This window comes from Chiloscyllium plagiosum, unplaced genomic scaffold (assembly GCF_037043375.1).
Source record: "Chiloscyllium plagiosum isolate Xiang-an unplaced genomic scaffold, Cpla_swu_hap1 HiC_scaffold_26, whole genome shotgun sequence".
NCBI classification, from domain to species: domain Eukaryota; kingdom Metazoa; phylum Chordata; class Chondrichthyes; order Orectolobiformes; family Hemiscylliidae; genus Chiloscyllium; species Chiloscyllium plagiosum.
The window spans coordinates 22,301,618-22,329,370 of NW_028270164.1; the positions used below are offsets into that span (position 1 = coordinate 22,301,618).

The window sequence follows — 27,753 nt, forward strand, 5'->3', positions numbered from 1 at the left end:
ACATCTTCTCATTCAGCCCTTTGAAAGCATTCATTGAAGACATGGAATTAGTTTCCACATATAGGTTGCTGACAAACAGCTCTTCCTATTCATCAACTCTCTGAGATTCTCCAGTGGTTTTATGTCATCAGAGTGGGTTTTATGCAGTTTTGAATAAGTTGTTACGTTCCATATTCTCTGTCTTCTCACCTCGGTGTGTTTCTGGATCCAAGGAACCACCCATTGGCTCAATCGTGCTCTCACCAAGTAACAGTACGCTATTTGTACTTATCTGTTGACACGCTTAATTACCTGGAATTATCTTGCCGTTATCTCCCTAACTACATATTCTGTGCCTGTGCACTTGTCCCCACTTCACCTGATGAAGGAGAAGTGCTCCAAATGCCTGTGATTTCAACTAAACCTGTTGGACTATAACCTGGTGTTGTGTGACGTCTAACATGAGCAATTGGTGTGTGGCGTATTACAAACCAACCAAAAATCCTGATCCCAGGGAAGGCCTATTCATTGGCTAGTTTCCCCATCATTTCCATAAAATTCACCTCAATTGTCAATTCAGAAGAATATATTACATTAGTGTGGCTGATGGAATATTTATTTAAATTTATCTTTAATTTACTTATCATAGTTATCATACACAGTGACAGTGTATTCGTCTTCCAGTGGTTCATGGAAAAAAATGTAGAATGTTTATGACACAGAAACAGAGTATTTGTCTCATAATGTCTGCGCCAGACAAAGGTGAACCAGCCAGCCTAATCCCATTCTCCAGCATTTGGTCTACAGTCTTGCAGGTTATAGCACTGGTTATCCAGGCACCTTTTAAGTGAATTGCGGTTGTCTGTCTGTTCTATCTTTCTGGGCAGCCAGTTCCAGACATCTAGGGTGAAAAATATGTATTCTCATCTCCCCTTTAACCTTTCTGCCGATCACTTTAAATCCGTGCTCCTCAAATTACAGACCTGTCTGCTGAGGTAAACAGACACTTTCCATCCATTTGATCAAGGCCCTTTACAATTTCCTACATCCGAATTGAATCTCCCCTCAGCCTTTTCTGTTGCCAGGACAACTCCAGCCTATCCAATCTTTCCTCACTGCTTTACTTTTCCCGGCATCATCTTCCTAAATCTCCTCTGCACCAACTCTGGTACAATTCCATCCTTTTAGTGATGACCAAAAATGCCCATTGTGCACAAGTTTAGCCCGAACTAACGATTACAGATTACATTACAGTGTGGAAACAGGCCCTTCAGCCCAACAAGTCCACACCGACCCGCGAAGCGAACCCACCCATACCCCTACATTTACCCCTTACCGAACACTACGGGCAATTTAGTATGGCCAATTCACCTGACCCTGCACATCTTTGGACTGTGGGAGGAAACTGGAGCACCCAGTTTCCTCCCACGCGAGGAAACCCACGCAGACACGGGGAGAACGTGCAAACTCCACGCAGTCAGTCGCCTGAGGCGGGAATTGAACCCGGGTCTCTGGCGCTGTGAGGCAACAGTGCTAACCACTGTGCCACCGTGCCACAACGATGTAGAGAGTTCCAGCATAACATCACAGTTCTAAATACCATGGCTAAAATAGGAAAGGATTCCATCTTCCTTCTTAACAATCCTTTCAACCTGTCATGATACCTTCAGGGAATTGTGGGCATTCTCTCCAAGGTCCCTGTCAGTGTTCTCCCAGTGAATGTCTATTCCTTTTGCCTGTTTGACCTCTTCCTGTGTATCACTGCACTTTTCGCTGTGTTGAATTCCATTTGCCAATTTTATCCTGGTCAGATCAGTCTGTTGATGTTTTCCTGCACTCAAAAGCTATCTGTCTTACTATCAACCATGTGACCAATTTTGTGGTGTCATCTGCAAACAATTTGACCACACCCCTTACATTTATAAACAAATAATTAATATACACTACAAAAAACAGAGACCTTGAGTACTGGGTACTGAAGAATCCCACTGGAAAAGGCTTCCAATTCAAAAGCACCCATTTTGTTTCCTGCCACTAAGCCAACATCATATCCATGCCTGGAATATGAAATTACAGATGTATATATGTTACTCATGGTACAAAGGATCCAGATTTGAACAAAGCCATCAGCAGAGGAGATCGGCAAATTTCATAGAACATCGAACTTAGAACACAGAACATAGAAAAGTACAGCACAGAACAGGCCCTTTGGCCCACCATGTTTTGCCGAGGATTAATCCTAAACTAAAATCAAATAACCTAACCTATGCACCCCTCAATTAACTGCTGTCCATGTGCATGTTCAGCAGTCACTTAAATGTCCCTAATGACTCTGCTTCCACCACCACCACTGGCAACGCATTCCATGCATTCACAACTCTGCATAAAGAACTTACCCCTAATGTCTCCCCTATACTTTCCTCATAACATCTTAAAACTATGACCCCTCATGGCAGTCAATCCTGCCCTGGGGAAAAGTGTCTGGTTATCGACTCTATCCATGCCTCTCATTACCTTGTGCACCTCCATCAGGTCAACTCTCTTCCACCTCCTCTCCGGAGAGAAAAGTCCGAGCTTAGTCCACCTCTCTTCGTAAGACAAGCCCTGTAGTCCAGGCAGCATCCTGGTAAACCTTCTTTGCACACTCTCCAAAGCCTCCGCATCTTTCCTGTAATAGGGTGACCAGAACTGGACACACTGTTCCAAGTGTGGTCTCAGCAAGGTTTTGTAGAGATGCAGCAAAACCTCACGGATCTTCAACTCAATTCCCCAGTTAATAAAAGCCAAGAGACCATATGCTTTCTGAGCAACCCTATCCACTTGTTGGCAACATTGAGGGATCTATGCATTTGAACACCAAGATAGCACTATTCCTCCAGACTGCCAAGAATCTTGTCTTTAATCCTATATTCAGCATTCAAATTGGACCTTTCAAATTGCATCACTTTGCATTTATCCAGGTTGAACTCCATCTGCCATTTCTCAGCTCAGCTCTGCATCCTGTCAATTTTGCGCTGCAGCCTGCAACAGGCCTCAATGCTATCAATGGCACCTCCAAACATCATGTCATCAGCAAATTTACAAACCCAGCCCTCAACCTCCTCATCCAAGTCATTCATAAGAACTACAAAGAACAGAGGCTCAAGAACAGAGAGGGACACCACTCAACACTGACCTCCAGACAGAATACTTTTTATCCACAACCACACTCTGCCTTCTGTCAGCCAACCAATCTGAATCCAGAGAACCAAATCTCCCTGTATCCCATACCTCCTGACTTTATGAGTGAGCTGGCCAAGGGGAACCTTATCAATTACCTTGCTGAAGTCCATTTGCACTGCATCCACTGGTCAACATTCATCAACCTGTCTCGTCACCTCCTCAAAGAACTCAATACGATTTGTGAGGCATGACTTGCCCCTCACAAAGCCATACTGACTACTTTTAATCACGCCATGCTTTTCCAAATAGTCATAAATCCTATCCCTGAGAATTCTTTCCAAAACCTTGCTGAATACAGACCTAAGACTGACCGGTGTGTAATTGCCAGCAATTTCCCTATTACCCTTCTTGAAAAGAGGCATAACATTCGCCTCCCTCCAATCCTCCATTACGAATCCCATGGAGAATGAGGAAGCAAAGATCGTCACCAGCTCCTTAGCAACCTCTTTTCTCACTTCCTGCAGCAAACTAGGATAAATCTGGTCTGGCCCTGGGCATTATCAATCTTATTGTTTGCCAAGGTTTCCAACACATCAACTTCCTCAATCTCGATCTGTTCAAGCCTGTTTCCTAGCTCCTCAAAGTTCTAATTCACAACAAGGTCCCTTTATTAGTGAAAACTGAAGTTAAAAACCTAATTTTGCACTTCCCGTCTGCTCAGACTCCATGCACAAGTTCTCCAATTTATCCCTGACCAGCCCTTCCTTCTCCCTGATCATTCTCTTATTCCTCACATATGAGTAAAATGCCTTTGGGTTCTTTCTAATGCTTCCCACCAAGCCTTTCTCGTGCCCCCTCCTGGCTCTCCTCACTCCATTTTTGAGCTCCTTTCTATTAAGCCTGTAATCCTCGAAAGCTGTGCTAGATCCTTGCTTCCTCCACTTTCCGTAAACTGCCTTCTTCCTTTTGACGAGAAACTCTTCTGTTCTCGTCATCCAACGCTCTTTAATCTTACCCCTTCTTGCCTGTCTTAGAGGAACAAATTTATGCATCACTCGCAACAACTGCTCCTTAAACAGTTTCCATATCTTTGTTGTGCCCTTTCTGTGGAACAATTGTTCCCAATCTCTACTTCCCAACTTCTCTCTGACAAAGGGGCGACACAGTGGCTCAGTGGTTAGCACTGCTGCCTCACAGCGCCAGGGACCCAGGTTCGATTCCAGCCTTGGGCAACTGTCTGCGTGGAGTTTGCACATTCTCCCCGTGTCTGTGTGGATTTCCTCCGGGTGCTCCAGTTTCCTCTCACGTTCAAAGATGTACAGGTTGCGAATAGGCCATGCTAAATTGCCCGTAGTGTTAGGTGCATTTGTCCGGTGAAAATGTAGGCATGTCGGTGTGGACTTGTTGGGCCAAAGGGCCTGTTTCCACACTGTAGGGAATTTAATCTCATCAAACATCATAATTTCCTTTCCCTCAATTAAACATCTTCCCATGGTAACTGCTCCTTCCCTCTCCATGGCTATGGTAATTGTGAGGCAATTGTGGTCACTGTCACCAAAGGGTTCTCCCACCGCGAGATCTGACACCTGTTGAGCACCAAATCATTGTCGAGCACCAAATCGAAAATGGCTTCCCCCCTCGTCAGCCTGTCTACATACTGAGTAAAGAAACCCTCCTGAACACACCTGACAAAACAGCTCCATCCACCAGTAGCAGAACAATCTGTGCAATATTAAAATGTTGAAGCAGTGGGAAGGTTGCCAGTCCAGTCCCTCAGTGTATTAACAGCAGTAGGGATGATTTGACTTTCAAGACAATGAATCTCTACCTTTGTGCTTAGTGATAGAATGATTTGTGATTATTTTACCTTTTTGTGTGCTTGCTTGACTGATCAACAGACTAACCTGAAAGCATGATCTTCATTTTTGTTTTACTTTCAAAGTAGATGGTTCTTTTTCATAAGTTGTTCAGTACACTGTATTTCATTATGATTCAGATTCACAATTCCTGGAATAGCATCCATTCAAATGATAAAAGAAAGATCAGCTGCATTCAAGAGTACAAAATGATTTTCCATAAAATTCCCTCTTACCAAATTCCACTTGGGAACGAACTAATTTGTAAATGGTTTGTAAAATCATGTGATTATAATGATTTCACTGAATGTAAAGCTGTCAGAGCAATTGTGTGTCTTTCATTTCAATTCTTCCTGATGATGTTGAGACTTCTGTTTGTTATGAAGGTGTAGAGGCACTGTACCTTTAAGAGAGTTGAAAAGCTAGCAAGGACATGTCACAGAGAATCTGGAATAAGGTAACAATGTAACACTTGGTCGAAACAGCTAACATCAGCGAGGTTGCCATGAAACAAAATCAAATTTAAATTCGGCCAATCAGTTTAAATTATGTCCCAAGATACCAAAATTCAATCAAATTTGCATTTAGTATTTTGATGGTATTAAAACCAATGAAGCAATCCAATGTTTTTGGGTATAAAACTGGACATTTTGAACACTTAGGGGACAACTGCCAAAGACCAACAAATGTAGGGGCGGACTGCTAGTTGAAGAGCTCTTTGATACCTGTCAGGTACCTGTCGGTCTGTGGGGAGTTTGTGCAGCAGGACATCGAAGCTGAGCTGGAGAAAATCTACAAAGGAGAATCGGCAAAGCTGACTGGTTTTGAATCATGTTTCTCTTTTGTAAATCTTAATCGGGTTTTTTTTTATCGGTCTCATATTGTAGAGTCGGAGGTAAATTATAGGTTAAAGAGAAATGAGTTGCAAATACTTGTTGGTTATATTATTCTTTGTTGGAATTAAAGAGCAAAGATTTTAATCTTTATGTTAAACAGTGATCGTTCTTTGCCTCTGGAATTTTAACAGATAACAGCGCGGGGTGAATGTTTTCTGCGTTGATAGTTTAAATTAGCAGAGTGGTTTACCCTGTGTGACAACACATTCCCTTGACCATCACAACTACCAGCAACACAATAGATGAAACACTGGCTTAGACTGATTCCCAGATGGAGCAGAGGCAAACCATTCACTCACAACATTGCTACTCAGCTGTGAGGATTCCTTACATCAGTTGAATTTTATGAACAGCACATACCTGTTCTGTTTTCCAATTCTCCTCGTACTTGCTAACTTACTTTGGGAAATTTCTCATTTTGAATTATCACAGATTCTGCAAGTGAGCCAAATTAATAACTGACTGTTTCATAATGTTTTAATTTCCACAGATTGGACAGCACCGAATTCTTATTCACACAAGTATCTATGAAAATGAAGAAACTGGCATAAATTCAAGTTATTTTCCTAAAAGCTTGATCTGAGTTTGTTAAACTTTGTGATTATAATGACTGATTGAAAGAAAAACCATATCAGACCAATTATGTGTCTTTGTGCTTCAGCTCTTCCCGATGATGATCACCAGCCTGCCAATCCTTCTACCGTCTCAATGACAATCAACGCAATAAATGAACCAACAGCTCAGGCCTCCCAGAAAACAGATGATGCAGAGGCAAGCCATTTGACCCCACAACCACTTGGCAAGAGTGAGTATTTGTTGCGTCAGTTGAATTTCAGGGACAGCATGTGCCTATTCTGTTTTCCAATTCTCCTTGTACGTGCTAAGTTACTTTGCGAACATATCTTTTTTGAATCTTTAGAACTATAAGATCTATGAATAGTCCATTTCATCTCTCAGTCCTGATTTCATATTGAACTAGGATGAGGTTGTTCTGAATTGTAATTCCTATTATTCATCTTGGTTCCATAGCCCTGAACACCCTTATCCAATGAAAAGCTCTCAATCTTAATTTTGGAATTTTCGATTATTGACCTAGCCTGAACCACATTTTCGGGAGACATTTCTTGATTTCTTGTCCCTTTCTGTGAAGAAATGGTGTCTGACATTATCTTGACATAACCTGACTAATTTTAAGGCTAATCGATCTGTTCTTCACAGTGAACATTGTCCATACTGATACTTTGTAATGGAACTTGGATCAATGCATTAAGGCATGTGTTCCATCTTACTTTAATCTGGCAGTTATTCCTTTAGATCAGGTAGAGTAAGTGGCAGTTCTATAGTTTTAGCCTCTAGTATTACATATGTAGCAATGTTTGGAGTGAAAAGAATTATGAATTGCTTCATAAATATGCAGATTCTTTTCAATCTAGAATTAATTTGAATGCAATGTTTCACTACAATAACAGAGATCCCAATACATAAAAATAATTAATAAATTGGAATGTTTCCGACAGTATATTAATGACCATTACACCTGATGGTACATCACGTTGTTCTAATTAATTGCATGTTTCGTTAATACAAATTTGTTGTTACACAGATTGACGAATTGGGGACAGTGTTTCTAAGATGCAAACTTTAAAAATGTTTCTTGGCTGCAATGTGATTAGATTACCAACACTAGTCGCGTTGTTTCTAATGCACTATTTTTCTTTAAGATGGGGTTGCACAAGAACACAACCATCACATTATAGAAGGAGTACCTGTTAGTGAATTGAGACATATAAGTGAAAATAATCTGAAATATGAAAGCTTAAAATGTAAATTAGAAAAGGCATATACATAGATCAGGAACAGGACAGTGATCACATGGGTACCTGCATAAGGGCCTCAGGACCTTAGTTGGATTAAATAGTCTGTAACCAAAACAGAAAATGCTGGAAAATCACAGCAGGTCTGGCAGCATCTGTAAGGAGAGAAAAAGAGCTGACGTTTCGAGTCTAACTGACCCTTTGACATTTTCTAGCATTTTCTAGCATTTTCTCTTTTGGTTTCAGATTCCAGCATCTGCAGTAATTTGCTTTTAAATAGTCTGTAACATTTACATGTTTTTTTTATATCTATCTTAAGTTCATTGCAATTAGCAGAGATTCTGCAAGTGAGCCAAATTAATAACTGACTGTTTCACAATGTTTTAATTTCCAAACAGTGGGCAGCACCTTATTCTTATTCATACAAATATCTGGGTCCTTTTAGAAACTACATTATCCGAATGTTCACAGAAAGCAAGCATATTTTTGTCTTGTTTCAATTCTGTGGAGTCCAGATGAACAGGAATATTTCCACAGAGACACTGTGGGCTTCATTTTGCATCATCATGACTGTCTCACACCCATTACCTTGTCTCCACAAAACCCACACGCAGCATGAGTTCTAAACCCAATTTTGTTTGGAATTTAGGACAATGGCTTCACATTGTATCACATGTGAAAATGATGAAACTGGCATGAATTCATATTATTTCCCTAAAGGCTTGATCTAAATTTTGTGAAGATAATGACTGATTGAAAGAAAAACCATATCAGACCAGTTATGTGTCTTTGTGCTTCAGCTCTTCCCGATGATAATCACCAGCCTGCCAATCCTTCTAACATCCCAATGACAATCAACACAATAAATGAACTAACAGCTCAGGCCTCCCAGAAAACAGATGATGCAGAGGCAAGCCATTTGACCCCACAACCACTTGGCAAGAGTGAGTATCCGTTGCATCACTTGAATATCAGGGACAGCATATGCCTATTCCATTTTCCAATTCCCCTTGTACTTGCTAAATTACTTTACAAACATGCCTTTTTTGAATCTTTAGAAGTATATGATCTATGAATAGTACATTCCATATCTCAGTCCTGATTTCTCATTGAACTATAACGAGGTTGTTCTGAGTCATAACTCCTATTATTCATCTTGGTTCCATAGCCCTGAATACCCTTATGCAGTGAAAAGCTCTCAATCTTAATTTTGGAATTTTCAATTATTGACCTAGTCTGAATCACTGTTTTGGGGAGACATTTCTTGATTTCTTGCCTCCTTTCGTGAAGAAATGCTTTCTGACATAATGTTGACATAACCTGACTGTAAATTTAAGGCTAATCGATCTGTTCTTCACAGTTGAACATTGTCCATACTGATACTTTGTAAAGGAAATTTGATCAATGAGTTAAGGCATTTGTTCCATCTTACTTTAATCTGGCAGCTATTCCTTTAGATCAGGTAGAGTAAGTGGGAGTTGTATAGCCTTAGCCTTTAGAATTAGATATGTTGCAATGTTTGGAGTGAAAAGAATTATGAGTTGCTTCATAAAAATGCTGAATCATTTCAATCCAGAATTAATTTGAATGCAATGTTTCACTACAATCACAGAGATCCCAATACATAAAAATAATTAATAGATTGGAATGTTCCCAACAGAATATTAATGACCATTACACCTGAAGGTACGACAGGTTGTTCTGGTAAAATGCATGTTTCGTTAATGCAGATTTGTTGTTACACAGATTGACGAATTGGGGACAGTGTTTCTAAGATGCAAACTTTAAAAATGTTTCTTGGCTATAATGTGATTAGATTACCAACACTAGACATGCTGTTTCTAATGCACTATTTTTCTATTAGATGGGGTTGCACAAGAACACAACCATCACGTTGTAGAAGAAGTACCTGTAGTGAATTGAGACACGTCAATGAAAATAATCTGAAATATGAAAGCTTAAAATCTAAATTAGAAAAGGCATATATGGGAACAGGAAGAATGATCATATGGGTACATGCAGAAGGGCCTCAGGACCTTAGGTGGATTAAATAGTCTGTAACATTCAAATATTTTTTTTAATATCTATCTTAAATTCATTGCAATTATCAGAGATTCTGCAAGTGAGCCAAATTAATAACTGATGTTTCACAACGTTCTAATTTCCAAACAGTGGACAGCACCTTATTCTTATTCATACAAAAACCTGGGTCCTTTTAGAAACTACATTATCTGAATGTTCACAGAAAAGAAGGATATTTTTGTCTTCTTTGATTTCTGTGGAGTCCAAATGAACGGGAATATTTCCACAGAGACACTGTGGGCTTCATTTTGCATCATCATGACTGTCTCGCATCAATTGCCTTGCCCCCACAGAACTCACACACAGCATGAGTTCTAAATCCAATTTTGGTTGGGATTTAGGACAATGGCTTCACATTGTATCACTTGTGAAAATGATGAAACTGGCATGAATTCATGTTATTTCTCTAAAAGCTTGATCTAAATTTTGTGATTATAATGACTGTTTGAAAGAAAAACTTTCTCAGAGCAATGATGTGTCTTTGTGCTTCAGCTCGTCCTGATGTTGATCACCAGCCTGCCAATCCTTCTACCATCACAAAGACAATCAACGCAATAAATGAACCATCAATTCAGGCCTCCCAGAAAACAGATGATGCAGAGGCAAGCCATTTGACTCCACAACCACTTGGCAAGAGTGAGTATCTGTTGCATCACTTGAATTTCAGGTACAGATTATGCCTATTCCATTTTCCAATTCTCCTTGTACGTCCTAAATTACTTTGCGAACATGCCTTTTTTGAATCTTTAGAAGTATAAGATCTATGAATAGTCAATTTCATCTCTCAGTCCTGATTTCACATTGAACTAGAACGAGGTTGTTCTGAATCATAACTCCTATTCTTCATCTTGGTTCCATAGCCCTGAACACCCTTATCCAATGAAAAGCTCTCAATCTTATTTTTGGAATTTTCAATTATTGACCTAGTCTGAATCACTGTTTTGGGGAGACATTTCTCGATTTCTTGTCTCCTTTCTGTGAAGAAATGCTCCCTGACGTTATTTTTACATAACATGACTGTAATTTTAAGGCTAATCGATCTGCTCTTCACAGTGAACATTGTCCATACTAATGCTTTGTAATTCACACAAATGCCTGAGGCCTTTTAGGAACTATATTTTCCAAATGTTTACAGAAAGGAAGGATATTTGCGTCTTGTTTGATTTCTGTGGAGTCCAGATGAACAGCAATATTTCCACAAAGATACTGTGAGCTAGGCTCGCTCTCCTTCATTTTGCATCATCATGGCGTCTCGCACCCATTGTATGACCCCACAGGACCCATACACAGCATGCTGCTTTCATGCAGAGTTGGTCCAGATCCAATTTTGTTTGGAATTTGGGACAATAGTTTCACATTGTATCACTTGTGAAAATGAAGAAACTGGCATGAATTCAAATTATTTCCCGAAAAGCTTTATCTGAGTTTGTAAAATTTTGTGATTATAATGACTGATTGAAAGAAAAACCATATCAGAGCAATTGTGTGTCTTTGTGCTTCAGCTACTCCTGATGATGATCACCAGCCTGCCATTCCTTTTACCGTCTCAACTACAATTAACGCAATAAATGAAATAATTCCTCAGACAGACACCCGGAACACAGATGATGCAGAGGCAAGACGTTTCTATGATCCATTACATCATAACTGTGAGTATTCGTTGCATCATTTGAATTCCATGGGCAGCATGTGCCTATTCTGTTTTCCAATTCTCCTTGAATGTGCTAAATTACTTTGTGAACATTTCTTTTTTGAATCACTAGATCTATGATTAGTCCACTCCATCTCTCAGTCCTGATTTCATACTCAACTAGAACAAGGTTGTTCTGAATCATAACTCCTATTATTCGTCTTGGTTCCATAACCCTGAACACCCTTATCCAATGAAATTTCAATCTTAATTTCAGAATTTTCAATTATTGACTTAGACTGAACCGCATTTTTGGGAAGACAATTCTAAATTTCTTGTCTCCTTTCTGTGAAGAAATGGTTTCTGACATTATCTTGTCATAGCCTAACTGTAATTTGAAGGCTACTCAATCTGTTCTACACAATGAACATTGTCCAGACTGATGGGTTGTAATGGAGATTGGATCAATGAGTTAAGACATGTGTTCCATCTTACTTTAATCTGGCAGCTATTCCTTTACATCAGATTCAGTAAGTAGGAGTTCTGTAGCCTTAGCCTTTAGTATTACATATGTTGTAATGTTTGGAGTGAAAATAAATATTAGTTGCTCCATAAATATGCTGAATCATTTTAATCCAGAATTAATTTGAATGCCATGTTTCACTACAATCACAGAGATCCCAATACATAAAAATAATTAATAGATTGGAATGTTCCCAACAGAATATTAATGACCATTACACCTGAAGGTACGACAGGTTGTTCTGGAAAAATGCATATTTCGTTAATGCAGATCTGTTGTTACACAGATTGACGAATTGGGGACAGTGTTTCTAAGATGCAAACTTTAAAAATGTTTCTTGGCTATAATGTGATTAGATTACCAACACTAGACATGCTGTTTCTAATGCACTATTTTTCTATTAGATGGGGTTGCACAAGAACACAACCATCACGTTGTAGAAGAAGTACCTGTAGTGAATTGAGACACGTCAATGAAAATAATCTGAAATATGAAAGCTTAAAATCTAAATTAGAAAAGGCATATATGGGAACAGGAAGAATGATCATAGGGTACATGCAGAAGGGCCTCAGGACCTTAGGTGGATTAAATAGTCTGTAACATTCAAATATTTTTTTTAATATCTATCTTAAATTCATTGCAATTATCAGAGATTCTGCAAGTGAGCCAAATTAATAACTGATGTTTCACAACGTTCTAATTTCCAAACAGTGGACAGCACCTTATTCTTATTCATACAAAAACCTGGGTCCTTTTAGAAACTACATTATCTGAATGTTCACAGAAAAGAAGGATATTTTTGTCTTCTTTGATTTCTGTGGAGTCCAAATGAACGGGAATATTTCCACAGAGACACTGTGGGCTTCATTTTGCATCATCATGACTGTCTCGCATCAATTGCCTTGCCCCCACAGAACTCACACACAGCATGAGTTCTAAATCCAATTTTGGTTGGGATTTAGGACAATGGCTTCACATTGTATCACTTGTGAAAATGATGAAACTGGCATGAATTCATGTTATTTCTCTAAAAGCTTGATCTAAATTTTGTGATTATAATGACTGTTTGAAAGAAAAACTTTCTCAGAGCAATGATGTGTCTTTGTGCTTCAGCTCGTCCTGATGTTGATCACCAGCCTGCCAATCCTTCTACCATCACAAAGACAATCAACGCAATAAATGAACCATCAATTCAGGCCTCCCAGAAAACAGATGATGCAGAGGCAAGCCATTTGACTCCACAACCACTTGGCAAGAGTGAGTATCTGTTGCATCACTTGAATTTCAGGTACAGATTATGCCTATTCCATTTTCCAATTCTCCCTGTACGTCCTAAATTACTTTGCGAACATGCCTTTTTTGAATCTTTAGAAGTATAAGATCTATGAATAGTCAATTTCATCTCTCAGTCCTGATTTCACATTGAACTAGAACGAGGTTGTTCTGAATCATAACTCCTATTCTTCATCTTGGTTCCATAGCCCTGAACACCCTTATCCAATGAAAAGCTCTCAATCTTATTTTTGGAATTTTCAATTATTGACCTAGTCTGAATCACTGTTTTGGGGAGACATTTCTCGATTTCTTGTCTCCTTTCTGTGAAGAAATGCTCCCTGACGTTATTTTTACATAACATGACTGTAATTTTAAGGCTAATCGATCTGCTCTTCACAGTGAACATTGTCCATACTAATGCTTTGTAATTCACACAAATGCCTGAGGCCTTTTAGGAACTATATTTTCCAAATGTTTACAGAAAGGAAGGATATTTGCGTCTTGTTTGATTTCTGTGGAGTATAGATGAACAGGAATATTTCCACAAAGATACTATGAGCTAGGCTCGCTCTCCTTCATTTTGCATCATCATGGCGTCTCGCACCCATTGTATGACCCCACAGGACCCATACACAGCATGCTGCTTTCATGCAGAGTTGGTCCAGATCCAATTTTGTTTGGAATTTGGGACAATAGTTTCACATTGTATCACTTGTGAAAATGAAGAAACTGGCATGAATTCAAATTATTTCCCGAAAAGCTTTATCTGAGTTTGTAAAATTTTGTGATTATAATGACTGATTGAAAGAAAAACCATATCAGAGCAATTGTGTGTCTTTGTGCTTCAGCTACTCCTGATGATGATCACCAGCCTGCCATTCCTTTTACCGTCTCAACTACAATTAACGCAATAAATGAAATAATTCCTCAGACAGACACCTGGAATACAGATGATGCAGAGGCAACACGTTTCCAAGATCCATTACATCATAACTGTGAGTATTCGTTGCATCATTTGAATTCCATGGGCAGCATGTGCCTATTCTGTTTTCCAATTCTCCTTGAATGTGCTAAATTACTTTGTGAACATTTCTTTTTTGAATCACTAGATCTATGATTAGTCCACTCCATCTCTCAGTCCTGATTTCATACTCAACTAGAACAAGGTTGTTCTGAATCATATTATTCGTCTTGGTTCCATAACCCTGAACACCCTTATCCAATGAAATTTCAATCTTAATTTCAGAATTTTCAATTATTGACTTAGACTGAACCGCATTTTTGGGAAGACAATTCTAAATTTCTTGTCTCCTTTCTGTGAAGAAATGGTTTCTGACATTATCTTGTCATAGCCTAACTGTAATTTGAAGGCTACTCAATCTGTTCTACACAGTGAACATTGTCCAGACTGATGGGTTGTAATGGAAATTGGATCAATGAGTTAAGACATGTGTTCCATCTTACTTTAATCTGGCAGCTATTCCTTTACATCAGATTCAGTAAGTAGGAGTTCTGTAGCCTTAGCCTTTAGTATTACATATGTTGTAATGTTTGGAGTGAAAATAAATATTAGTTGCTCCATAAATATGCTGAATCATTTTAATCCAGAATTAATTTGAATGCCATGTTTCATTACATTAACAGAGATCCCTATACATAAAAATAATTAATAGATTGGAATGTTTGCTACGGAATATTAATGACCTGTACACCTAAAGGCATGATAAAATTCATGTTTCTCAACGCAAATATTCTGTAACACAAATTGATGAATTGGGGACAGTGTTTCTAAAACGCAAACTTTTAAAACGTGTTCTGGCTATAATGTGATTCGATCACCAACACTTGAAACGCTGTTTCTAATGCACTGTTTTTCTATAAGATGGGGTTGCAAAAGAACACAACTGTTACATTCTAGAAGAATTGAGGCGCATCAATGAAACTAATCTGAAATATGAAAGCTTAAAATCTAAAATGATTAGAACAGACATACATATAGAGCGGGAACGGGAAGAATAATCAATGGGTACCTACATAAGGGCCTCAGGACTTTAGGTGGATTAAATAGTCTGGAACATTCACATGTTCTTTATATCATATCTATCTTAAGTTCAATACAAATATCACAGATTCTGCAAGGGAGGAAAAGTAATAGTTGACAGTTTTACAATGCTTTAATTTCCACAGAGTGTACAGAATCTTATTCTTATTCATACAAATGTCTGGGACCTTTTGGAAATGACATTACCTGAATGTTTACATAAAGGAAGGACATTTGTGTCTTGTGTGATTTTTTTTGTGTGGAGTTCAGATGAATGGGAATATTTCCACAAAGACACTGTGGGCTAGGCTCAACTCCCCTTCACTTTGCATCATCATAATTGTCTCCCAGCCATTGCTATGACCCCAGAGGACCCACACACAGCATGCTGCTTTCATGCAGATGAGTTCCAAATCCAATTTTGTTTAGGATTTTGGACAATAGCCTCACATTGTACCACTTGTGAAAAATGAAGAAACTGGCATGAATTTAAGTTCTTTGTTGAAAAGCTTGATCTGAGTTTGTAAAATTTTGTGAATATAATGACTCATTGAATGAAAAACTGTATCAGAGCAATTATGTGTCCTTGTGCTTCAGCTCTTCCTGATGATGATCACCAGCCTTCCATTCCTTCTACCCTCACCATTAAATTCAATGCCATAAATAGAAAAACAGCTCTAGCCACATTGGATAATACAGATGATGCAAAGCCAAGCCGTTCCTCCCAACGATCACGTCGTAACGGTGAGTATGCTTTGCATCATTTTCATTTCATGGGCAGCATAGGCTTGTTCTATGTTCCAATTCTCCTTCTTTGTGCTAACTTACATCGTGAACTTTTCTTTTTTGAATCCTTTGAACCATAAGATCTATGGATAGTCCATTCATTCCTTCAGTCCTGATTTCACATTGAACTAGAACAAGGATGTTCTGAATCGTAACATCAACTCTTCATCTTGGTTCCACAACCCTTAACACCTTTATCCAATGAAAAGCTCTCAATCTTAATTTAGGGATTTTCAATTACTAACCTTGACTGAACCATTTTTTTAGGGAGGCATTTCTAAATTTCTTCTCTCCTTTCTGTGAAGAAATGGTTTCTGATGTTAATTTTATATAGCCTGACTGCAAGTTTAAGGTTAATTCATCTGTTCTGCACAGTGAACATTGTCCATACTGATGTGTTGTAATGGAAATTGGATCAATGAGGTCAGGCATGTGTTGCATTTTACTTTATTCTGGCAGCTATTCCTTTAGATCAGGTACAGTAAGTGGGAGTTCTCTGGCCTTAGCCTTTAGTATTATGTATGTTGCGATGCTTTGAGCAAAAGAATGATTAGTTGCTCCATAAATATGCTTAATCATTTCAAATCAGAATTAATTTGAATGCAATGTTTCACTACATTGCCAGAAATCCCAATACCGAAAAATAATTAATAAGTTGGAATGTTTCCTACAGAATATTAATGACCATTACACCTGACGGTATGACAGGTTGTTCTGAAAAGATGCATGTTTTGTTCATGCAAATTTTCTGTAACACAGATTGACGAATTGGGGACAAGTGTTTCTAAAACGCAAACTTTTAAAACGTGTTTTGGCTGTAATGTAATTAGAACACCAACACTTGAAGTACTGTTTCTAATGCACTATTTTCTATATGATGGGTTGCACAAGAATGTAGCCATTATGTTATAGAAGAAGTACCTGTAGTGAATTGACTAACGTCAATGAAAATAATCTGAAATATTAAAGTTTAAAATCTGAAGTAAAATGATTAGAACAGACATACATATAGATCATGAACAGGAAGAATGATCACATGGGTACCTGCCTAATAACCTCAGGACCTTAGGTGAATTAAATAGTCTGTAACACTCCCATGTTTTTTTTATATATTTATCTTAAGTTCAAAGCAATTATCTAGAATTCTGCAAGTGAGCCAAATTAATAACTGACTGTTCCACAATGTTTTAATTTCCACAGAGTGAACAGCACCTTATTCTTAGTCCTTTTAGGAAATACATTACCTAAATCTTTACACAATGGAAGGACATTTGTGTCTTGTTTGATTTCTGTGGAGTCCAGATGAACAGAAATATTTCCACAAAGACACTGTGGGCGGGGCTCCCTCCCCTTCACTTTGCATCATCATTTCTGTCTCACACCCATGCCTTGCCCCCACCGAATCCACACACACCATGCTGCTTTCCAGCAGATGAGTTCCAGATCCAATTTTGTTTTGGATTTCAGACAATAGCTTCACATTGTACCAATCGTGAAAAATGAAGAAACTGGCATGAATTCAAGTTATTTCCCCAAAAGCTTGACCTGAGTTTGTAAAATTTTGTGATTATAATGACTGATTAGAAGAACAGAGCAATTATATGTCTTTGTGCTTTAGCTCCTCTTGATGATGATCACCAGCCTTCCATTCCTTCTATGATCAAAATTACAATCAAAGAAATAAATAAAACAACAGCTCTGGCCATGCTACCAAATACAGATGATGCAGAGCCAAGCCTTTTCTTCAGACTATTATGTGGTCACGGTGAGTGTTCGTTGTGTCATTTGAATTTCATGGCAATATGTGCCTATTATATTTTCTAATTCTCTTTGTATGCGCTAAATTTCGTTGCGAACATTTTTTTTCTTGAATCCTTAGAATTACAAGATCTATAAATAGTCCATTCCATCTCTCAGTCCTGATTTCATATTGAACTAGAACAATATGAACTAGTAACTTCAACTATCCATCTTGGCTCCATAACCCTGAATACCTTTACTCAATGTAAAGCTCCCGATCTTAATTTAGGAATTTTCAATTATTGACCAAGTCTGAACCACTTTTTTGGGGAGACAACTCTAGATTTCTTGTCTCCTTTCTGTGAAGAAATGTTTTCTGACATTATCTGTACATAGCCTGACTGTAATTTTAAGGCTGATCGATCTATTCTACACAGTGAACATTGTCCATTCTGATGGGTTGTAATGGAAATTGAATCAATGACTTTAGGCCTGTGTTCTATCTTACTTTAATCTGGCAGCTATTCTTTTAAATCTGGTATGGTAAGTGGGAGTTCTGTAGCCTTAGCCTTTACTATTACATATGTTGCAATGTTTGGAGTGAAAAGCATGATTAGTTGCTTCATAAATATGCTTAATCATTTCAAACCAGAATTAACTTGAATGCAATGTTGCACTACAATAACAGAGATCCCGATACATAAAAGTAATTAATAGATTAGAATGTTTCCTGCAGAATATTAATGACCATTACCCCTGAAGGTACGACAGGGTGTTCTGATAAAATGCAGTTTCGTTAATGCAAATTTGCTGTAACACAGATCGTGGAATTGGGAACAGTGTTTCTAAAACGCAGATGTTTAAAACGGGTTTTGGCTGTAATATGGTTAGATTGCCAACACTGGAAGCATTGTTTCTTATGCAGTATTTTTCTATAAGATGGGGTTGCACAAGAATGCAACCATCATGTTATAGAAGAAGCACCTGTAGTGAATTGAGACACCAATGAAAATAATCTGAAATATGAAAGCTTAAAATCTAAAGTAAATAATGATTAGAACAGATGTACGTATAGATTAGGAACAGGAAGAATGAACACATGGGTACCTGCATAAGGGCCTCAGGACTGTAGGTGGATTAAGTAGTCTGTAACATTCACATCTTTTTATCATATCAATCTTAAGTTCAATGCAGTTATCACAGATTTTGCAAGTGAGCCAAATTAATAACTGACTGTTTCACAATGTTTTAATTTCCAAAGAGTGGACAGCACCTTGTTCTTATTCACACAAATACCTGGGTCTTTTTAGGAACTACATTACTCAAATGTTCACAGAAGGGAATGTCATTTGTGTGTTGTTTGATTTCTGTGGAGTCCAGATGAACAGAAATATTTCCACAAAGACACTGTGGGCAAGGCTCACTCCCCTTCACTTTGCATCATCACGACTGTCTCGCACCCATTGCCTTGCTCCCACCGAACCCACACACAGCATGCTGCTTTGAAGGAGATGAGTTCCAGATCCAATTTTGTTTGGAATTTAGGACATTAGCTTCACATTGTACCAAGCGTGAAAAATGAAGAAATTGTCATGAATTCAAGTTATTTCCCTAAAAGCTTGATCTGAGTTTGTAACATTTTGTGATTATAATGACTCATTGAATGAAAAACCATTTCAGAACAATTATGTGTCTTTGTGCTTCAGGTCCTCCTGATGATAATCACCTGCCTTCCATTCCTTCAACCGATACAATTAGAATCAATGCAATTGATGAAACAACAGCTCAGGCCTACTTCCTTAATACAGATGATGCAGAGCCAAACCTTTTCTTCCGACGATTACTTGGTAACTGTGAGTATTCATTGCATCATTTGAATTCTATTTTCCAATTCTCCTTGTGTGTGATAACTTACTTCATGAACATTTCTTTTTTGAACATTTAGAACAATAAGATTTATGAATAGCCCATTCAATCTCTCAGTCCTGATTTTGTATTGAACTGGAACAAGGTTGTTCTGAATTGTAACTCCAACTATTGGTTCCATAACCCTGAGCACCTCTATCCAATGAAATGCTCTCGATCTTAATTTACGAATTTTCAATTATTGACCTGGACTAAATCACTTTTTGGGGAGACAGTTCTAGATTTCATGACTCCTTTCTGTGAATAAATGTTTTCTGACATTATCTTTACATAGCCTGACTGTACTTTTAAGGCTAATTGATCAGTTGTAAACAATGAACATTGTCCATACTCATGGGTTGTAATGGAAATTGGATTTGTAACACAGATTAACAAATTGGGGTCAGTGTTTCTAAAACACAAACTTTTAAAACATGTTTTGGCTGTAATGTGATTTGATCACCAACACTTGAAGCGCTGTTTCTAATGCACTATTTTTATGTAAAGTGGCATTGCAAAAGAATGCAACCATCATGTTATAGAAGATGTAGCTGTAGTGAATTGAGACATGTCAATGAAAATAATCTGAAATATGAAAGCTTGAAATCTAAAGTAAAATGCTTAGAACAGAGGTACATATAGAGCAGGAACAGGAAGAATGGTTACATGGGTACCTGCATAAGGGCCTCAGGACTTTAGGTGGATTAAATACTCTGTAACATTCACATTTTTTAAATATCTATCTTAAGTTCAATGCAATTATTACCGATTCCGCAAGTGAACCAAATTAATAACTGACTGTTTCACAATATTTTAATTTCCAAAGAGTGGACAGCACCTTAATCTTATTTACAGAAATGCCTGGGTCCCTTTAGGAACTCCATTCCCTGAATGTTTACAGAAAGGAAGGATATTTGTGTCTTATTTGATTTCTGTGGAGTCCAGATGAACAGACATATTTCCACAAAGACATCGAGGGCGAGGCTTACTCCTCTTCATTTTGCAATGTCTTGATTGTCTCCCACCCATTAGCTTGTCCCAGAGGACCCACACACACCATGCTGTTTTCATGCAGATGAGTTCCAGATCCAATTTTGTTTGGGATTTAGGACATTAGCTTCATATTGTACCACTAGTGAAAACACAAGAAACTGTCATGAATTCAAGTTATTTCCTGAAAAGCTTGATGAGTTTGTAAAGTTTTGTGATTATAATGACTCATTGAATGAACAACCATATGAGAGCAATTGTGTGTCTTTGTACTTCAGCTCTTCCTGATGCTGATCACCGGCCTTCCATTCCTTCTACCTTCGAAATTACATTCAACGCAATAAATGAAATGACAGCTCAGGCCAACTCCCTTAATAGAGACGATGCAGAGAGAAGCCTTCCTTTTGGGCTATTACTTGGTGAGTATGAGTATTCGTTGCATCATTTGAATTTCAAGGACAGCATATGCCTATCCTATTTTCCAATTCTCCTTGTGTGTGCTAACTTACTTTGCCAACATTTCTTTTTTGAATCCCTACAATAATAAGATCTATGAATAGCCCGTTGCATCTCTCAGTCCTGATTTCATATTAAACTAGAAAGAGGTTGCTCTGAATCGTAACTCCAACTCTTCACCTTGGTTCCAGAACCCTGAGCATCCTTATCCAATGAAAAGCTGCCGATCTTAATTTCAGAATTTCAATTATTGACCTAGTCTGACCCACATTTTTGGGGAGACAATTCTCGATTTCTTGTTTCCTTTCTGTGAAGGAATGCTTTCTGACATAATCTTTGCATATGCCAGACTAGAGTAAAATGCTTAGACCAGAGGTACATATAGAACAGGAACAGGAAGAATGATTACATGGGTACCTGCATAAGGGCCTCAGGACTTTAGGTGGATTAAATACTCTGTAACATTCACATTTTTTTAATATCTATCTTAAGTTCAATGCAATTATCACCGATTCCGCAAGTGAACCAAATTAATAACTGACTGTTTCACAATGTTTTAATTGTGAAAAGCACAGCAGTTCAGGCAGCATCCGATGAGCAGGAAAATCAACGTTTCGGGCAAAAGCCCTTCATCAGGAATACAGGCAGAAAGCCTGAAGAGTGGAGAGATAAATGAGAGGAGGGTGGGGAGAAAGTAGCATAGAGTACAATAGGTGACTGGGGGTGGGGATGAAGGTAATAGGTCAGGGTGGAGGGTGGGGGAAGGTAGCAAAGAGTACAATGGGTGAATGGGGGTGGAATGAAGGTGATAGGTTAGGGAGGAGGGTGGAGGGGATAGGTGGAAAGGAAGGTAGGCAGGTAGGGCAAGTCATGGGGACAGTGCTGAGCTGGAAGTTTGGAACTGGGATGAGGTGGGGGAAGGGGAAATGAGGAAACTGGTGAAGTCCACATTGATGCCCTGGGGTTAAAGTGTTCTTCAGCTTCCAGCTCAGCACTGTCCCCATGACTTGTCCTACCTGCCTATCTTCCTTTCCACCTATCCACTCCACCCTCCTCCCTGACCTATCACCTTCATCCCCACCCCCACTCACCTATTGTACTCTATGCTACTTTCTTCCCACCCCACCCTCTTCTCATTTATCCATTCACTTTTCAGGCTTTCTACCTGTATTCCTGATGAAGGGCTTTTGCCCGAAACATCGATTTTCCTGCTCCTCGGATGCTGCCTGAACTGCTGTGCCTTTCCAGCATCACTCTAATCCGGAATCTGGTTTCCAGCATCTGCAGTCATTGTTTTTACCTCATTATCTTGACATAGCCTGACTGTAATTTTAAGACTAATCGATCTGTTCTACACAGTGAACATTGTCCATGCTGATGGGTTGTAATGGAAATTGGATCAATGACTTAAGACATGTGTTCCACCTTACTTTAATCTGAAAGTTATTCCTTTAGATCAGGTAGACTAAGTGGGAGTTCTATAGCTTTAGCTTCTAGTATTACATATGTAGCAATGTTTGGAGTGAAAAGAATTATGAATTGCTTCATAAATATGCAGATTCATTTCAATCCAGAATTAATTTGATTGCAATGCTTCACTGTAATAACAGAGATGCCAATACATAAAAGTAGCTAATAGACTGGAATGTTTTCGACAGAATATTAATGACTGTTACACCTGATGGTATGACAGGTTGTTCTAATGAAATGCATGTTTTGTTCACGCAAATTTGCTGTAACACAGGTTGACAAATTGGGGACTGTGTTTCTAAAACACAAACTTTTAAAACGTGTTTTGGCTGTAATGTAATTAGATCACCAACAATTGAAGCACTGTTTGTAATGCACTATTTTTGTATGAGATGGGGTTGCACAAGAATGCAACCATCACGTTATAGAAGAAGTTCCTGTAGTGAATTGAGACATGCCAATAAAATAATCTGAAATATGAAAGCTTAAAATTGAAAGTCAAATGATTAGAACAGATGTACATATAGAGCAGGAACAGGAAGAATGATCACATTGGTACCTGCATAAGGGCATCAGGACCTTAGGTGGATTAAATAGTCTGTAACATTCGCATGTTTTTTTTTTATATCTATCTTAAGTTCATTGCAATGATCAGAGATGCTGCAAGTGAGCCAAATTAATAACTGACTGTTTCACAATGTTTTAATTTCCAAAGAGTGGACAGCACCTTTTTCTTATTCACACAAATACCTGGGTCCTTTTAGGAACTACATTCCCTGAATGTTTACAGAAAGGAAGGATATTTGTATCTTGTTTGATTTCTGTGGAGTCCAGATGAACGGGTTTATTTCCACAAAGACACTGAGAGCGAGGCTTACTCTCCTTCACTTTGCATCATCATGACTGTCTCGCACCCATTTACTTGCCCCTGTTGACCCCACACACACCATACTGCTTTAATGGAGATGGGTTCCAGATCCAGTTTTGTTTGGAAGTTGGGACATTAGCTTCACATTGTACCAGTTCCAAAAAATGAAGAAACTGCCATGAATTCAAGTTATTTCCCTATAAGCTTGATCTGAGTTTGTAAAATGTTGTGATTATAATGACTCGTTGAATGAAAACCCATATCAGAGAAATTGTGCTTCTTTGTGCTTCAGTTCTTTCTGATGACGATCGCCAGCCTTCCATTCCTTCTACCTTCATGACTACAATCAAAGCAATAAATGAAACGACAGCTCAGGCCTACTACCATAATACAGATGATGCAGAGCCAAACCTTTTCTTCCAAAGTTTACTTGGTAAATGTGAGTATTCATTTGAATTTCATGGGCAGCTTATACCTATTCTACTTTCCAATTCTCTTTATGTGTGCTAACTTACTTTGTGAAAATTACTTTTTTAAATCCTTAGAATGATAAGATCTATGAATAGTCCATTCCATCTCTCAGTCCTGATTTCACATTGAACTAGAACAAGGTTGCTCTGAATCGTAGCTCCAACTATTCATCTTGGTTCCATAACCAGGAACACCTTTATCCAATGAAAAGCTCTCGAACTTAATTTAGGAATTTTCAATTATTGACCTAGTCTGACCGACCTTTTTGGGGAGACAGTTCTAAATTTCTTTCTTCTTTCTGTGAAGAAATGGTTTCTGACATTACCTTTACATAGCCTGACTGTAATTTTAAGGCTAATCAATCTGTTCTACATAGTGAACATTGTCCATACTGATGCATTGTAATGGAAATCGGATCAATGAGTTAAGGCATTTTACTTTAATCTGGCAGCTCTTCCTTTACATCAGATAGAGTAAGTGGGAGTTCTGTAGCCTTAGCCTTTAGTATTACACATGTTGCAATGTTTGGAGTGAAAAGAATCATGAGTTGCTTCATAAATATGCTGAATCATTTCAATCCAGAATTAATTTGAATTCACTGTTTCACTACATTAATGGAAATCCCAATACATAAAAGTAGTTAATAGATTGGAATGTTTCCTGCAGAATATTAATGACCTTTACATTTGAAGGTACGACAGGTTGTTCTGATAAAATGCATATTTTGTTAATGCAAATTTGCTGTGACACAGATTGACGAACTGGGGACAGCGTTTATAAAATGCAGACTTTTAAAACGTGTTTTGGCTGTAATGTGATTAGATTACCAACACTCAATGTGCTGTTTCTAATGCACTATTTTCTATAAGATGGGGTTACACAAGAACACAACCATCACATTATAGAAGAAAGACCTGTAGTAAATTGACACGTGCCAATAAAAATAATCTGAAATATGAAAGCTTAAAATCTAAAGTAAAATGATTAGAACAGACGTACATACAGAGCAGGAACAGGAAGAATGATCACATGGGTACCTGCATAAGGGCCTCAGGACCGTAGATGGATTAAATAGTCTGTAACATTCACATTTTTTTTAATTTCATTGAACTTAAGATTGATATTATGAAGGATTCTGCGAGTGAGCCAAATTAATAACTGACTGTTTCACGGTGTTTTAATTTCCAAAGAGTGCACAGCACTTTATTCTTATTCATACAAATGCCTGGGTCCTCTTAGGAACCATGTTACAGAAATGAAGGATATTTGTGTCTTGTTTGATTTCTGTGGAGTCCAAATGAACAGAAATATTTCCACAAAGACATTTTCCCCTTCACTTCGCATCGTCATTACTGTCTCACACTCATTGCTTTGCTCCCTCTGAACCCATACACACCATACTGCTTTCATGCAGATGAGTTCCAAATCCAATTTTGTTTGGGATTTAGGACAATAGCTTCACATTGTACCACTCGTGAAAATTTCCCTCAATATTTGATCTCAGTTTGTAATATTTTGTGATTATAATGACTCATTGAATGAAAAACCATATCAGAGAAATTATGTGTCTTTGTGCTTCATCTGTCCTGATGATGATCACCGACTTTCCATTCCTTCTACCTTGACAACTACAATCAACGCAATAGATGAACCTGCAGCTCGGACTCACTTCCTTAATAATGATGATGCAGAGAGAAGCCATTTCTCCACACCATTATCTCTTAACTGTGAGTATTTGTTGCATCATTCGAATTTCTTGCGCAGGATATGCCTATTCTGTATTTCAATTCTCCTTGTCTATGCTAGTTCCTTTGCGAATTTTTCTTATTATTCCTTAGAATTATAAGATCTATGAATAGTCCATTCCATCTCTTAGTCCTGATTTCATATTGAAGTGGAACAAGGTTGTTGTGAATCATAACGCCAACCATTCATCTTAGTTTCACAATCGTGAACACCTTTATTCAATGAAAAGCTCAATCTTAATACAGGAATTTGAAATTTTTGAACTAGTGTCAACAACTTTTTTGGGGAGAGAACTCTAGATTTCTTGTCTCCTTTTTGTGAAGAAATGCTTCCTGATATTATCTTTCCATAGTCTGACTGTAAGCTTAAGGCTAATCGATATGTTCTGCACAGTGAACGTTGTCCATACTGATGTGTTGGAAATTGGATCAATGACTTCAGGCATGTGTTTCATCTTATTTTAATTTGGCAGCTACACCTTTACATCCAGTACAGTAAGTGGGAATTCTGCAGCTTTAGCCTTTAGTGTTACATACATTTCAATGTTTTGAGAGCAATTAATTATTAGTTGTTTCATTAATATCAGGACTAGAGTCGAGCTGGAAAAGCACAGCAGGTCAGGCAGCATTGAAGGAGCAGGGAAATCAACATTTAAGGCTGGAGCCTTTCATCAGGATGAAGCCCTTTCTGCCTGAAACGTCAATTTTCCTGTTCCTCGGATGCTGCCTGACCTGCTGTGCTTTTCCAGCGCCACTCTAATCTTGACTCTAATCTCCAGCATCTGCAGTCCTCATTTTCACCTGCTTCATTAATATGCTTAATCATTTCAATCCAAAATGTGTTTGAAATCAACGTTTCACTACATTAACAGAGATCCCAAAACATGAAAATAATTAATAGAATGGGATGTTTCTTACAGAATATTAATGACCATTACACAAATACACTTGATGAAAATACTCTTGAAGTTTCTCGTGATTTGAGACACTTCAGTAAAATTGTTCTGAAACATGAAAGCTTAAAATCTGAGATAAAATGAATAGAACAGACATGCATATTGAGCAGGACAGGAGGAAAGATCAAATGGGTACCCACATAAGGACCTCAGGACCTTAAGTGGATTAAATAGTCTGTAACATTTGTATATTATTATTATTACATTATTTATTATTTTATTCTATCTTAAGATCAATAAAATTGTTGTTTCACAAGTGAGGAGAAAGTGAGGACTGCAGATGCTCGAGATCAGAGCTGAAAATGTGTTGCTGGAAAAGTGCAGCAGGTCAGGCAGCATCCAAGGAACAGGAGAATCGACGTTTCGGGCATAAGCCCTTCTTCAGGAATCCTGAAGAAGGGCTTATGCCCGAAACGTCAATTCTCCTGTTCCTTGGATGCTGCCTGACCTGCTGCGCTTTTCCAGCAACACATTTTCAGCACTGTTTCACAAGTGAGCCAAATTAAGAACTGACTGTTTCACAATGTTTTAAGTTTTAAAGAGTGAGAAGCATTTTATTCTTATGCACACAAATGACTGGGTCCTTATAGAAACTACAATACCCAATTGCTCACAGAAAGGAAGGACATTTGTTTCTAGTTTGATGTTGGTAGAAGTCCAGATGAACAGGAATGTTTCCACAAAGACACTGTGGTCTCAGATTACTCCCCTTTGCTTTGCATCATCATGACTGTCTCTCACACATCACCTTGTCCCCACAGAATCCACACACAGTATGCTGCTTTCATGCAGATAAGTTCCAGATCCAATTTTGTTTGTGGTTGTACCACAGCTTCACACTGCTTCATGAAAAATGAAGAAACTGCGCAAGGACCAATTAGCAATTATCAACAAAGCTTTGTATGTGGGAAATCATGTCTTACTAACCTGTTTGAGTTTTTTGAAGAAGTAACAAAGATTGATGAGGGCGGAGTGGTGGACATGATCTATATGGACTTTAGTAAGGCTTTCAACAAGGTTCCTCATGGTAGATTGCACAGAATACAGAGAGAACTGTTTTTATGCTGAACTGGCTTGAACTTGGAAGATAGAGGGTGGTGGTAGAGGG

At 38.2% G+C, this 27,753-nt stretch overlaps 1 protein-coding gene across 2 annotated transcripts in view; it reads left to right on the plus strand.

Annotated features, from left to right (window-relative positions):
* LOC122563175 (uncharacterized) overlaps positions 1-27,753 on the plus strand; it is an 82,537-nt gene that overhangs the window by 36,798 nt on the left and 17,986 nt on the right. The window contains exons 6-17 of one of the 2 annotated variants that reach the window (XM_087973564.1): positions 6,555-6,698; positions 8,508-8,651; positions 10,282-10,425; positions 11,292-11,438; positions 13,056-13,199; positions 14,066-14,212; positions 15,856-16,002; positions 17,663-17,809; positions 19,491-19,637; positions 20,958-21,098; positions 23,766-23,912; positions 25,591-25,671. In XM_087973564.1, coding sequence (XP_087829690.1) covers positions 6,555-6,698; positions 8,508-8,651; positions 10,282-10,425; positions 11,292-11,438; positions 13,056-13,199; positions 14,066-14,212; positions 15,856-16,002; positions 17,663-17,809; positions 19,491-19,637; positions 20,958-21,098; positions 23,766-23,912; positions 25,591-25,671 — 1,680 coding nt within the window. The remainder of the gene's footprint in view (positions 1-6,554; positions 6,699-8,507; positions 8,652-10,281; positions 10,426-11,291; positions 11,439-13,055; positions 13,200-14,065; positions 14,213-15,855; positions 16,003-17,662; positions 17,810-19,490; positions 19,638-20,957; positions 21,099-23,765; positions 23,913-25,590; positions 25,672-27,753) is intronic. The other variant, XM_087973565.1, reaches the window with a different exon arrangement.